The sequence below is a fragment of the Aquarana catesbeiana genome, linkage group LG09 (assembly GCF_042186555.1).
Source record: "Aquarana catesbeiana isolate 2022-GZ linkage group LG09, ASM4218655v1, whole genome shotgun sequence".
Taxonomy (NCBI): domain Eukaryota; kingdom Metazoa; phylum Chordata; class Amphibia; order Anura; family Ranidae; genus Aquarana; species Aquarana catesbeiana.
Window position 1 is genome coordinate 198,942,065 of NC_133332.1, and position 13,355 is coordinate 198,955,419.

Consider the following 13,355-nt stretch of genomic DNA (forward strand, 5'->3'; position numbering starts at 1 on the left):
CAAGGAAATTGCTGAGAGGCATGTTGAACCCATTGAATATTTATTTTTTTTGTCCCAAGTGATTGAATAATGACAAAAAAAAAAAAATATTTACAAAAAGTTGTCACTAAATGATATATTGCTCACACAGGCCATGGGCCTATGTGAAATTGCACCCCAAAATACATTCAGCTGCTTCTCCTGAGTACGGGGATACCACATGTGTGGGACTTTTTGGGAGCCTAGCCGCGTACGGGGCCCCGAAAACCAATCACCGCCTTCAGGATTTCTAAGGGTGTAAATTTTTGATTTCACTCTTCACTGCCTATCACAGTTTCGGAGGCCATGGAATGCCCAGGTGGCACAACCCCCCCCCCCCAAATGACCCCATTTTGGAAAGTATACACCCCAAGCTATTTGCTGAGAGGCATATTGAGTCCATGGAATATTTTATATTTTGACACAAGTTGCGGGAAAGTGACACATTTTTTTTTTTTTGCACAAAGTTGTCACTAAATGATATATTGCTCACACAGGCTACGGGCATATGTGGAATTGCACCCCAAAATACATTTAGCTGCTTCTCCTGAGTATGGGGATACCACATGTGTGGGACTTTTTGGGAGCCTAGCCGCGTACGGGGCCCCGAAAACCAATCACCGCCTTTAGCGTTTTTAAGGGCGTGAATTTTTGATTTTACTCTTCACTGCCTATCACCGTTTCGGAGGCCATGGAATGCCCAGGTGGCACAAAACCCCCCCAAATGACCCCATTTTGGAAAGTAGACACCCCAAGCTATTTGCTGAGAGGCATGGTGAGTATTTTGCAGCTCTCATTTGTTTTTGAAAATGAAGAAAGACAAGAAAAAACATTTTTTTTTTTCTTTTTTCAATTTTCAAAACTTTGTGACAAAAAGTGAGGTCTGCAAAATACTCACTATACCTCTCAGCAAATAGCTTGGGGTGTCTACTTTCCAAAATGGGGTCATTTGGGGGGGTTTTGTGCCACCTGGGCATTCCATGGCCTCCGAAACTGTGATAGGCAGTGAAGAGTGAAATCAAAAATTCACGCCCTTAGAAAGCCTGAAGGCGGTGCTTGGTTTTCGGGGTCCCGTGCGTGGCTAGGCTCCCAAAAAGTCTCACACATGTGGTATCCCCGTACTCAGGAGAAGCAGCAGAATGTATTTTGGGGTGTAATTTCACATATTCCCATGGCATGTTTGAGCAATATATCATTTAGTGACAACTTTGTGCAAAAAAAAAAAAAAAAAATTTGTCTCTTTCCCGCAACTTGTGTCGCAATATAAAATATTCCATGGACTCGACATGCCTCTCAGCAAATAGCTTGGGGTGTCTACTTTCCAAAATGGGGTCATTTGGGAGGGTTTTGAACTGTTCTGGCATTTTATGCACAACATTTAGAAGCTTATGTCACACATCACCCACTCTTCTAACCACTTGAAGACAAAGCCCTTTCTGACACTTTTTGATTACATGAAAAAGTAATTTTTTTTTGCAAGAAAATTACTTTGAACCCCCAAACATTATATATTTTTTTAAAGCAAATGCCCTACAGATTAAAATGGTGGGTGTTTCATTTTTTTTTTTTCACACAGTATTTGCGCAGCAATTTTTCAAACGCATTTTTTGGGGAAAAAAACACACTTTTTTAAATTTTAATGCACTAAAACACACTATATTGCCCAAATGTTTGATGAAATAAAAAAGATGATCTTAGGCCGAGTACATGGATACCAAACATGACATGCTTTACAATTGCGCACAAACGTGCAGTGGCAACAAAATAAATACATTTTTAAAAGCCTTTAAAAGCCTTTACAGGTTACCACTTTAGATTTACAGAGGAGGTCTACTGCTAAAATTACTGCCCTCGATCTGACCTTCGCGGTGATACCTCACATGCATGGTGCAATTGCTGTTTACATTTGACGCCAGACCGACGCTTGCGTTCGCCTTAGCGGGGGGGGTGCTTTTTTTTTTTTTCTTTATTATTTTTTTGCTTTTTTATCTTATTTTTAAACTGTTCCTTTCATTTTTTTTTTTTTTTAATCATTTTTATTGTTATCTCGGGGAATGTAAATATCCCCTATAATAGCAATAGGTAGTGATAGGTACTCTTTTTTGAAAAAATTGGGGTCTATTAGACCCTAGATCTCTCCTCTGCCCTCAAAGCATCTGACCACACCAAGATCGGTGTGATAAAATGCTTCCCCAATTTCCCAATGGCGCTATTTACATCCGGCGAAATCTAAGTCATAAAATGCTTGTAGCTTCCGGTTTCTTAGGCCATAGAGATGTTTGGAGCCACTCTGGTCTCTGATCAGCTCTATGGTCAGCTGGCTGAATCACCGGCTGCATTCTCAGGTTCCCTGTTGAGACAGGAGAGCCAGAGAAAAACACGGAAGACGGTGGGGGGGGGGGGGGGGGGCATTCCCTCCCACGGCTTGTAAAGGCAGTCTAGAGGCTAATTAGCCGCTAGGATTGCTTTTACATGAAAGCCGACCGCTGGCTGAAGAGAATGATACCAAGATGATACCTAAACCTGCAGGCATCATTCTGGTATAACCACTCAAAGTCGTGAATGGCGTACCTGAAGACAAAAAAATGGTTAACAATAAAGCACAGTAAACGGTAAAGTATAAAAAATTGCAGACCTGAAAAACAAACATGATAAAACATAATAACAATAAAACATTGCAGAATAGAATACAGTAAAAAAGAGCAGAACAATAGAGAGAGAATAGAGAGAGAGAGAACAATAAAACGACAACTATTTTTTTTTATTTTATATTTTTGTATGTGTTTTTTTTTTTGTTTACACTTTTTTTTGTAACTAACTTTTATAACTGTAAACGGTTCCAGGTTCGGGTCTCTCAAAATGCGATGGCATCTTGGGAGACCCTGTGAAAGTGTGTCTAGTCTGTGCAATGCTGTACCCTACGCTAATACTCAACTAGTGAATGGTAGCATTCAAAACATTCACCAAAGGAAAGACCAGGATTGTCAGGACAGGAGGGACAATAATAGCGGGTGTCACGCCTATATCCGCGCTTGCTGCAGACACGACATCTTTTTTGGGGGGGTTCGTTGGGTAGGGGTACTCGGGAGGACATAAAAATGCCTCTCATGCAGCCGACTGCATCTGGTTGGGGATGTGAATGGGGGAAGTACGGGTGCTGCAGAAGTAGTGGGTTCCCAATTAGGATTGGCGAATGCAGCAGGAAGGGCACTATGGGCACGACGGGCCTGTGTTTGTCTTTTTGGTGGCAGCGGGACACTACTTGTGCTTGCCACCTCACCAGCTTGAACTGCACTTATGGGACTCGCCACGTCACCAAGTGTTACTGCAGTGCTGGTCTGACTACGACCGGGGTGTACTAGGCCACTGGTGCTTGCCAGTTCAATAAAAAGCTTCCAAAAAAACTGTTAGCGATCGCAGGGATCAGGCCTGACTCTGCGAACGCTGCAGTTATGCGTTTAGTGCCTTGTAAGTGACAGTGATCGATCAATACTGCACTTGGGCTGGGCTGGGCCGGGCGGAGGGACAAAACGCAGGTGCTAGCAGGTATCTGGGTTGATCCCGCTAACACTGCGTTTTTGGGAACCCTAAACTGCTGGGGACGCTAGTATAGATCTGATCGGATCAGATATTGATCCGTTCAGATACTATACCACTAAGGGAGGTGTACGGCGCGTGTGTGGGTGTTAGCGGTACTGGCGCTAACCTGACGCTGCCTGGGGCTGGTGCTTGCTAGTTCACCAAAATGCTACCAAAAAAACTGTTAGCGATCGCAGGGATCAGGCCTGACTCTGCGAACGCTGCAGTTATGCGTTTAGTGCCTTGTAAGTGACAGTGATCGATCAATACTGCACTTGGGCTGGGCCGGGCGGAGGGACAAAACGCAGGTGCTAGCAGGTATCTGGGCTGATCCCGCTAACACTGCGTTTTTGGGAACCCTAAACTGCTGGGGACGCTAGTATAGATCTGATCGGATCAGATATTGATCCGTTCAGATACTGTACCACTAAGGGAGGCGTATGCCGCGTGCGTGGGTGTTAGCGGTACTGGCGCTAATCTGACGCTGCCTGGGGCGACGCATATCACCGCTGGGCGATCGGGGGGCTAAACCTTTATTCGGTAATAAACGGCGGGTTCCCTGACACTATAAAAAATAAACGAACTAACCAGCGTCACCCGTAATGGTTATACGGTGATCAGTGGTGAAAGGGTTAACTAGGGGGCAATCAAGGGGTTAAAACATTTATTAGGTAGTATATGGGGGTCCCTGTCGCTATAAAACGCTGACGGCGAACCTAAATATTTACCTCACTAACTAGCGTCACCAGCGACACTAATACAGCGATCAGAAAAATGATCGCTTAGTGACACTGGTGACAGGGGGTGATCAAGGGGTTAAAACTTTATTAGGGGGGGTTAGGGGGGTATCCTAGACCTAAAGGGGGCTAATACTAACTGTCCCAACACTGTAACTGTCACAAACTGACACCAATGCAGTAATCAGAAAAAAAAAAAAAAAAAAAACTGCTGGTGTCAGTTTGTGACGGGGGGGGGGGGGGGGGATAGGGGGGCGATCGGGGGGGGGGAATCGGGGTGTTTTGTGTGCCTGGCATGTTCTACTGTGTGTGTAGTGTTGTGCACTCACAGTGAAGTCTTCTCTCCTCGGCGCTGCAACGGAAAATACCGAGCCGAGGAGAGATGACATCATTTCCTTTGCTGCTGTTTAGCATACAGCAGCAAAGGAAGTGATCTGATTGGCCGGCGGCGATCGCGAGGGGGGGCCACGAACGGATGGCCTCCCCCTCACCTCTGATCGCCGGGGGACATAACAGGACTGCCTCGGGCACCGGGGGGGGGTCCGATCGGACCCCCCACCCGCGGGAGGCAAATCACGTATATGTACGTGATTTTGCCTGCCTGTGCCGCCTTGCCGACGTACATCGGCGTGAGGCGGTCCTTAAGTGGTTAAAGAGAACACAATAAATGTTTACCAGGCTGTTACAGTGGGTATAGAAAATAATCACCCCCCTTTAAAATAATCAAATTTTGTTCCTTTGTGGCCTGAAATGAAGACAGACAGTTTTTGTTTTACCCAGCTGTATTTACTCAGCGCAACTTATAACAACCCAAGTGAAAGATAGAACACCAAAATGTCAGAAAAAAAAATTATAATAAAAATTCAAAAAGAGAATCATAGTTGGAAAAAAGGACCCCCCTTCTAAAAATGACTTGCAAATGCAGTCAGATGTAGCTAATCACCTTCTCAATGGCACACAAAGCCATTTGACATTAAACTGTGATCAGCTGTGGTCATTTTGATAAAGTTGTGGACAGGCACAAGTCAGGACATGGATACAAAAACATTTCAAAGGCTTTATCAATGTATAGAAGCACAGTGAAGTCTATTATTACAGTTGTGCTCATAAGTTTACATACCATGGCAGAATTTATGATTTCTTGGCCATTTTTCAAAGAATATGAATGAGAACACAAAAACATTTTTCACTCATGGTTAGTGTTTTGCTGAAGCCATTTATTATCAATCAACTGTTTACTCTTTTTAAATCATAATGGCAACAGAAACTACCCAAATGACCCTGATCAAAAGTTGACACACCCTGGTGATTTTGGCCTGATAAGATGCACACAAATTGACATAAAGGGGTTTGAATGGCTATTAAAAGGTCACCATCCTCACCTGTGACCTTTTTGCTTGTAATTAGTGTGTGTGTGTATATAAAAGGTCAATGCGTTTCTGGACTCCTGATAGACCCTTGCATCTTTCATCCAGTGCTGCACTGACGTTTCTGGATTCTGAGATATGGGGAAAGCAAAAGGATTCTCAAAGGATCTGCGGGAAAAGGTAGTTGAACTGTATAAAACAGGAAAAGGATATAAAAGCTATCCAAGGAATTGAGAATGCCAATCAGCAGTGTTCAAACTCTAATCAAGCAGTGGAAAATGAGGGGTTCTGTTGAAACCAAACCATGGTCAGGTAGACCAACTAAAATTTCAGCCACAGCTGCCAGGAAAATTGTTCGGGATGCAAAGAAAAACCCACAAATAACTTCAGGTGAAATACAGGACTCTCTGAAAACATGTGGTGTGGCTGTTTCAAGATGCACAATAAGGAGGCACTTGAAGAAAGATGAGCTGCATGGTCGAGTCGCCAGAAGAAAGCCATTATTACGCAAATGCCACAAAGTATCCTGTGTACAATACGCCAAACAGCTGAGACAAGCCTCAAACCTTCTGGCACAAAGTCATTTGGAGTGATGAGACCTAAATTGAGCTTTTTGGCCACAACCATAAACGGTATATTTGGAGTGAAGCCAACAAGGCCTATGATGAAAGGTCCGGAGGTGTGGGGATGTGTGAGCTACAAAAGGCACAGGAAATGTGGTCAAAATTGATGGCAAGATGATTGTAGCATGTTATCAAAAAATACTGGAGGAACATTTTTATTCATCAGCCAGGAAGCTGCGTATGGGACGTACTTGGATATTCCAACATGACAATGATCCAAAACACAAGGCCAAGTCGACCTATCATTGGCTACAGCAGAATAAAGTGAAGGTTCTGGAGTGGCCATCTCAGTCTCCTGACCTCAATATCATTGAGTCACTCTGGGGAGATCTCAAACGTGCAGTTCATGCAAGACAGCCCAAGAATTTCCAGGAACTGGAGGCTTTTTGCCAAGAGGAATGGGCAGCTTTACCACCTGAGAAGATAAAGAGCCTCATCTACAAATACCACAAAAGACTTCAAGCTGTCATTGCTGTTAAAGGGGGCAATACACGGTATTAAGAACTGGGGTAAGTAACTTTTGAGCAGGGTCATTTGGGTAGTTTCTGTTGTGATTATGATTTAAAAACGTAAACACAGTTGATTGATAATAAATGGCTTTAGTTAAACACTAACCATGAGTGAAAGAAAAGTTTGTGTTATCATTCATATTCTCTGAAAAATGGCCAAGAAATCATAAATTCTGCCAGGGTATGTAAACTTATGAGCACAACTGTAAGAAGTGGAAGGTATTTGGTACAACACAGACCCGTCCCCCGGATCAGGATGCCACTTCCAACTGGATGAAAGAGCCAGTAGGAAACTGGTCAGAGAGGCTACCAAGAGCCCTATAGCAACTCTGAAGCAGTTGCAGGAATTTTTGACAAAGAGGGGTCATTGTGTGCATGTGACAACAATATCACAAATTCTCCACAAATGTGGTTTGTATGGAAGGGTTGCAAGAAAAAAAGCCAAAAACGCACCTTGAAGATTCTGAAGCCACATGGAAAATGATGTTATGGTCAGATGAGACTAAAATTTGATTATTTGACCTCAACACTAAATTATATGTCTGGTGGAAATCCAATACAGCTCACATTTCAAATAACACCATGCTTACAGTAAAGCATGGGGGTGGTAATATCATGTTATGGGGAGGTTTCTCTGCAGCAGGTAATGAAGAACATGTCAGGATAGAAGGAAAAATGGACAAGGCAAAATACCATCAAATTCTTACAGAAAATCTGCTGCCCTCTACCAGAAAGTTGTCAAAGGTTTTTCTTCCAACATGACAATGACCCAAAGCACACAGCAAAGATGACCACACAGTGGTTGGAGAAAAGGGTGAATATCCTTGCATGGCCTAGTCAGAGCCTAGACTTAGATACCATTGAAAATCTGTGGAATGACTTGAGCAGTTCTGCAAAGAAGAGTGGGCAAATATTGCAAAGTCTAGATGTGTAAAGTTAGTAGAGACATATCCCAACAGACTAAAAGCTTTAATTAAAGCAAAAGGTAATTCAACATAATACTGACACAAGGGGGTGATCCTTTTTCCAACTCAGTGATTCTGTTTTTGAACTTTTGTTCTCTGACATGTTGGTGTTATATCTTTCATTTAGATGTTATAAGTTGCAGCTGGATAAAACAAAAACTGTGTCTGTCTGCATATCAGGCTGCAAAGCAACAAAATGTGATTATTTTAAAAGGAGGGTGATTCTTTTCTATAACCACTGTATATCCTGAGTATGAAGGCATGTGCATCCAACTACAACCATAAAAGGTGTGCTGTCTCTTTGAATATGCAAATACTGACATAAAGTGCTCAAACATATCACAATACAAATTGTGCTAAGTACTACAATCTAAAACATGTGCACTTTCATTTTAAATATACAAATGCTGATATAAAGTGCTCAAATGCACAAATTCATAAACATTAACAAAGTGCTGTGAAACCTCAGAGCAATCCTTGCACAACCAGCATGTGACAACCTCCACCAGTACACGTACAAGCTGCTTACCAGAGTAAGTTACCCTTGAAATTTAAAAGGTTAATGTAGCACAAAAACAACTTCCACGGTCTTCAAAGTAACAGTCTGCCTCTTCAAAGGATAGCTCTCAGTGACACCTTACGGCTCCAATATGCTTGCATCACTCAGAAAGCAATAAACCAAAAAATCATGGCCCAATATCTTTCAAACAGCATATTTTATTAAAATAGAAGATATTCACAAAGAAACAAATGTAGCCACACATAGAATAGCATCACTGCTGGAACAGCGGCAGGCATGATGATGTCACAAACTGGCTCTGCCCAACACGTTTCGTGACATCCCACGTCTTCAGGGGAACACAGTGGAGATTTGCTGTGGAGACTGTGTGGAGTTGTTTTTTTGTGCTACTTTTGAGGTTGACTTCCTTTGGTAAGCAGCTTGTACTTGTACTGGTGGAGGCTGTCACACACTGGAAGTGCAAAGATTGCGTTGAAATTTGACAGCACCAGTCTGTGCTGTGGTTCAAGGACTTTAAATGGACTTTCCACCTATATTGATAACAGTTCATATATTGGCTATGTGCATGAGCATTTTTTATTATTTGTATTGAATTTTACTAAGCATGAAGCACTTTGTTTATGTTTATGAATTTGATAAATCTTTGCTGAAAAACTCCAATCACCGTGCTGCTGGTGTTAAAAGTGCCTCAAGTACTCCTTATATAAGTACTCCACCACAATGTGTGCAAAATGCACACTTACTGAAAACATCTATAATATGCGCCTTTAGTGTCTTAGGGTAAAACCCTTTTGCACGTTATATTCACAATGTCCCAACTTTGTAGTGATAAATGAGGAAATGCCAACCGCTGTTCTCCTCAAGCATCAATAACCGAGACCCAGGCAAAGATCATAATCCAAGATAGTGTAATAACGTTTATTAAAAGCCAAAACAGGGATGAAATATACATTTTCCATTTACATTTATAGGTGCTATAGTCAGCACCAACACAAACGGCCTGGTATTAGTTGTCCTGCACACTACTCGGTCTGAGCCAGTATGCATTCCAAACAGCCAAATGTCCTTACCAGATCAAACAGGAAGTGACGTCATGTATGGCGGACACGTAGCCTCAATGTATTTTGCTTATCAGCATCAGGAAGCCCTTTCTAATGATGCTGATAAGCGAAATGCATTGAGGCTGCGCATCCGCCATATGTGACGTCACTTCCTGTTTGATCTGGTTAGGACATTAGGGCCGTTTAGAATACACACCAGCGTGGAGTTTTTTCAGCAAAGATGAATTATGAATATATATTTTTTGCACTGTGCAATTTTTCATTACTTTTTAATATTTTGGACTTTCAAGTAGATTGGATTGTTATTTATCTTTTGTTCACACGCAAACATTAGACATGTGTTAGCGCCATGCTTTTCATTATGCTTGTTATGTTCACTGTGCATGGAGCGTCTGCCTAAAAAACTGACAGGCGGACCTGAACGGTCCATCCATGTGAAAGGGGCCTTAAGCACTTCATATCAGTATTTGCATATTCAAGAGGCAGTGCACCTTTTATGGTTGTAATATTGAAACCCATATAGTAGTATGATATATTGGGTTGCAGCAGTCTCCTTAGCCACTGGGACACGGAGCACAGGTGGCCTTTTTTATTTAATGTGCATCCAACTCCCAAGAATTCAAACAGGTTCAGCATGAATAAGCATTTTCACCAACATGTAGCGACATTCTCTAACTGCAGGAGATGAAAGCAACAAGGACACAAAACTGTGGCTGTTTAAGTAGTATTTATAATGTTGTCTTCCAAATCTTAGCAATATGAAGATACTCCATATGTGCTAAATATTGGCATGGGGTGAACACTATGGTTTTATTGTTTCCATGTCTTGTTACCAGTTGAAAATGAGCATATACCCCTCTACCTTGAGGGACGGTAATCTCCCAAGTGTAAACATTCAGGGATGACAAACTCAGTACATTTTCTACAGAACTGAGGATAAGAAGCCTTTAGGAAGTTGTACAGAAGAGCGTAAAGGGACTATGAAGGAATGTATCAAAAATACAACCCCTATCAGAAGTCCCAGGCCTTGTTTTAAACACACTCATCATCTTTGCTAACTACACACCCATATCTGAAGCTGCGCTCACAGTATTTCCATCATGCAATCGCTTTATCAGATGCAGCGCCCAGTGGTCTCATAAGATGCGTTCATCCATTATACATCATGGCCAGAAATTAAATTTCCACACATTCATCTAGAGAGTTCTGTGAGTTCTGCCACTTTATATTACCGAAAAATAGAGCTGAACGTTAGTTCAGATAAAATGTTAATTAGACAGGGTGCTTTTCCCACAATGCTGTGCTGCTGGGATAGCACAGTATTTACAGATCAATATGGGATGCATAATCTCACCTTCTGTTTCTTTCTCACCACTACTTTGACTCCGTCCAGGGACACTGTGATTCCGACTTTCTTCTTTTTGATGTTTTTGGCTTTGAACTCATACTGGTGGAAAAAAAAGTGGAAAACAAAAATTACCATCTACAAAGTTCTATGCACTATATCTGGCCTTTATCTATCCTAATTCTGAGCTCAGCAGACCCAACGATGGCTCACAGATACAAAAACTCTACTGTTAATCAAATCAGATCCCAATCTAATAACTACCTATAGCACTGTTGCTGTAAAGCATTCATGGATAGAGAAAGAACTGAGAATTAAACACTCCATACAGGATAAGGGAGGTGCTAATGGGCAGCGTCCATACATAAAGAATAAAGAACAGATACTGAGAATGCGAGCTCTGCATACAGACCATGAAAAAGAGAAGTGCCACTCTGCAGCACCCATATACTGCATACAGAATATAAACATATAATCTAAATTTCACCCAGCATACAGAGCAACTTTGCAGCAACTATACATACAGAGCAAGAACAGATACTGAGAAGTACATTTAGAGTACACCACAAAAGAGGTATTGTGTAGAGTCCATACACAATAAAACAGATATTGAGAATTACACACATACACAGAACAAGAGATGATCATATGAAGCATCCATATACAGTAGAGCTGCACGATTAATCGTTAAAAAAAAAATCACGATCTCGATTCAACCCCCCTCACAATCCTAATCCAGCATTTCCATGATCCATGCAAGTGCTGAGCCGTTCTCTGCTTAGAGCTGTACAAGAAAAAAAAAAAAGCAGGCAAAAGGTTTATCACAACATTGCTCAGCAGCTGAGAGATAAAGAGAAACATTGTATCATTTGATTCTTTTAGATCAGTGGTTCTCAACCTCTCTAGTGCCGTGACCCCTTGATAAAATTTCCCAAGTTGTGGAGACCCCCAACCAGGGCTTTTTTTCAGGGGGAAAGTGAGGGAACGCAGTCCCAGCACCTCCAACACTGAATGTATGTAATAGCATGGAGTGTGGGGTGTGCTGGAGGGTCTATTGATGTTGGCTGCTGGGGGATCTATTGTCACTGGTGGGGATCTGATTTGGTGTGAGGGTCTATTGTTGCTGATGGGGAATCTATTGTTGCTGGGGGGTCTTATGTTGCTGGAAGGGATCTACTGTTGAGGGAGAGGTCAATTTTTACTGGCTGCTGGGAGATCTGTTGTTGCTGCTGGGGGGTCTAATAATACAAATGCTGCTTGGGTGGATATTTTGTTACTGGGTGTGATATTTTGTTGTGGGTAGTTCACTGTTGCTGCAGGGAATCTATTGTTGTTGGGGTGGAGTCCATTGTTGCTGGGGGAGTCTATTGTTGTGTAGGGATCTATTGCTGGGATTCTACTGTTGCTGACTGCAGGGGATCTATTTTTCTGCTTTTCTTTTTATCATCAACATGTTTCATACAAATGATTTAGCACCACAAAACAATACTTGGTTCTGTATTCTCTAAAAGGGGCAGTACTAGTAGGTGGATAGGGGGTGGGATCAAGGTCAGAGGTGGGTAGGGGGCAGAGACAAGGGGTGACTCAGGAGACTCAGGTGGTGGGAGTTCCTGCACCTATTCTCCGAGAAAAAAAGCCCTGCCCCCAACCATAAAATTATTTTCATAGCGTGGGTTGTCAGTACCCAAGGCAAGACAAGTAATTTATGCCCCTAACCCATGGACATTTAGCACTCCCTGAGTCCCCAACACTCGTACAATATTAAAACCCCTTATGGTACATTTTAGGATGTACCACTCTTTCTCTTTGTTCTCCTTTCTTTCCCTTTTATTTCCCACTATCCTAATTTCTTGTTTCCCCCATCCCTCTTTTTAGCCATCTTTCTTGTTCTTTCTCTTATTCTTTCTCTCCCTTTTTCTTTGTTCCCCCCCCCTCTTTTCCTCTCCCTTACATTTATTCTCTATTTTTATTCCTTCTCTTACTCCTTGGTGGGGGGAATGGGATAAGTGGCAGTGTTGGCGTTTGCTGATCTGAGAACTGTAGTGGGGACCTTTAATGGCAACTATTATCCCAGGTAGTGTTACTCAATGTGTCTCCGACTTTGTGGTGTCTCGTAGCAGTGACACCTAGGCCAAAATCAGGAGATAGGATCCCCCCCCCCACTTCACATTCCTCACCAGTCAGCTGCCCTCTAGTCTCTGCCCCCCAGTCATGCCGTGAACTGAATGGGCGGCTGCGAAGAGACTGAGTGGGCAGCTGCGGGCTCCAGGGACAGCCCTGCTGGGCAGCCGCAAAAAGGCTGGGAGTGCAGTGCAGGCTTCAAGAACAGCCAAGGATTTGGTGACCCCTGGCAAATCATCATTTGACCCCCGAGGGGGTCCCGACCCCCAGGTTGAGAACCACTGTTTTAGATCAAAGGGAGGAACTTCGGTCTGTAAATGAGGTCAGTTTAACCACTTAAAGACTAAACCTTTTTCTGACATTTGTTGCTTACAAGTTAAAATTTTTTTTTTTTGCTAGAAAATTACTTAGAACCCCCAAACACATACATATATATATATATTTTTATTTTTTTTTGATGGACACCGCACCGGTCCTGAGGAGCTGCGGGCAGGAGTTTTTAGGCGAGGC

The 13,355-nt window shown here is 42.6% G+C and overlaps 1 protein-coding gene across 3 annotated transcripts in view; it reads right to left on the minus strand.

The window, feature by feature from the left end:
• LOC141108189 (carboxyl-terminal PDZ ligand of neuronal nitric oxide synthase protein-like) overlaps positions 1 to 13,355 on the minus strand; it is a 194,406-nt gene that overhangs the window by 61,308 nt on the left and 119,743 nt on the right. For all 3 annotated transcript variants that reach the window (XM_073599525.1, XM_073599524.1, XM_073599523.1), the window contains one exon: positions 10,734 to 10,826. In XM_073599525.1, the coding sequence (XP_073455626.1) occupies positions 10,734 to 10,826 (93 nt within the window). The remainder of the gene's footprint in view (positions 1 to 10,733; positions 10,827 to 13,355) is intronic.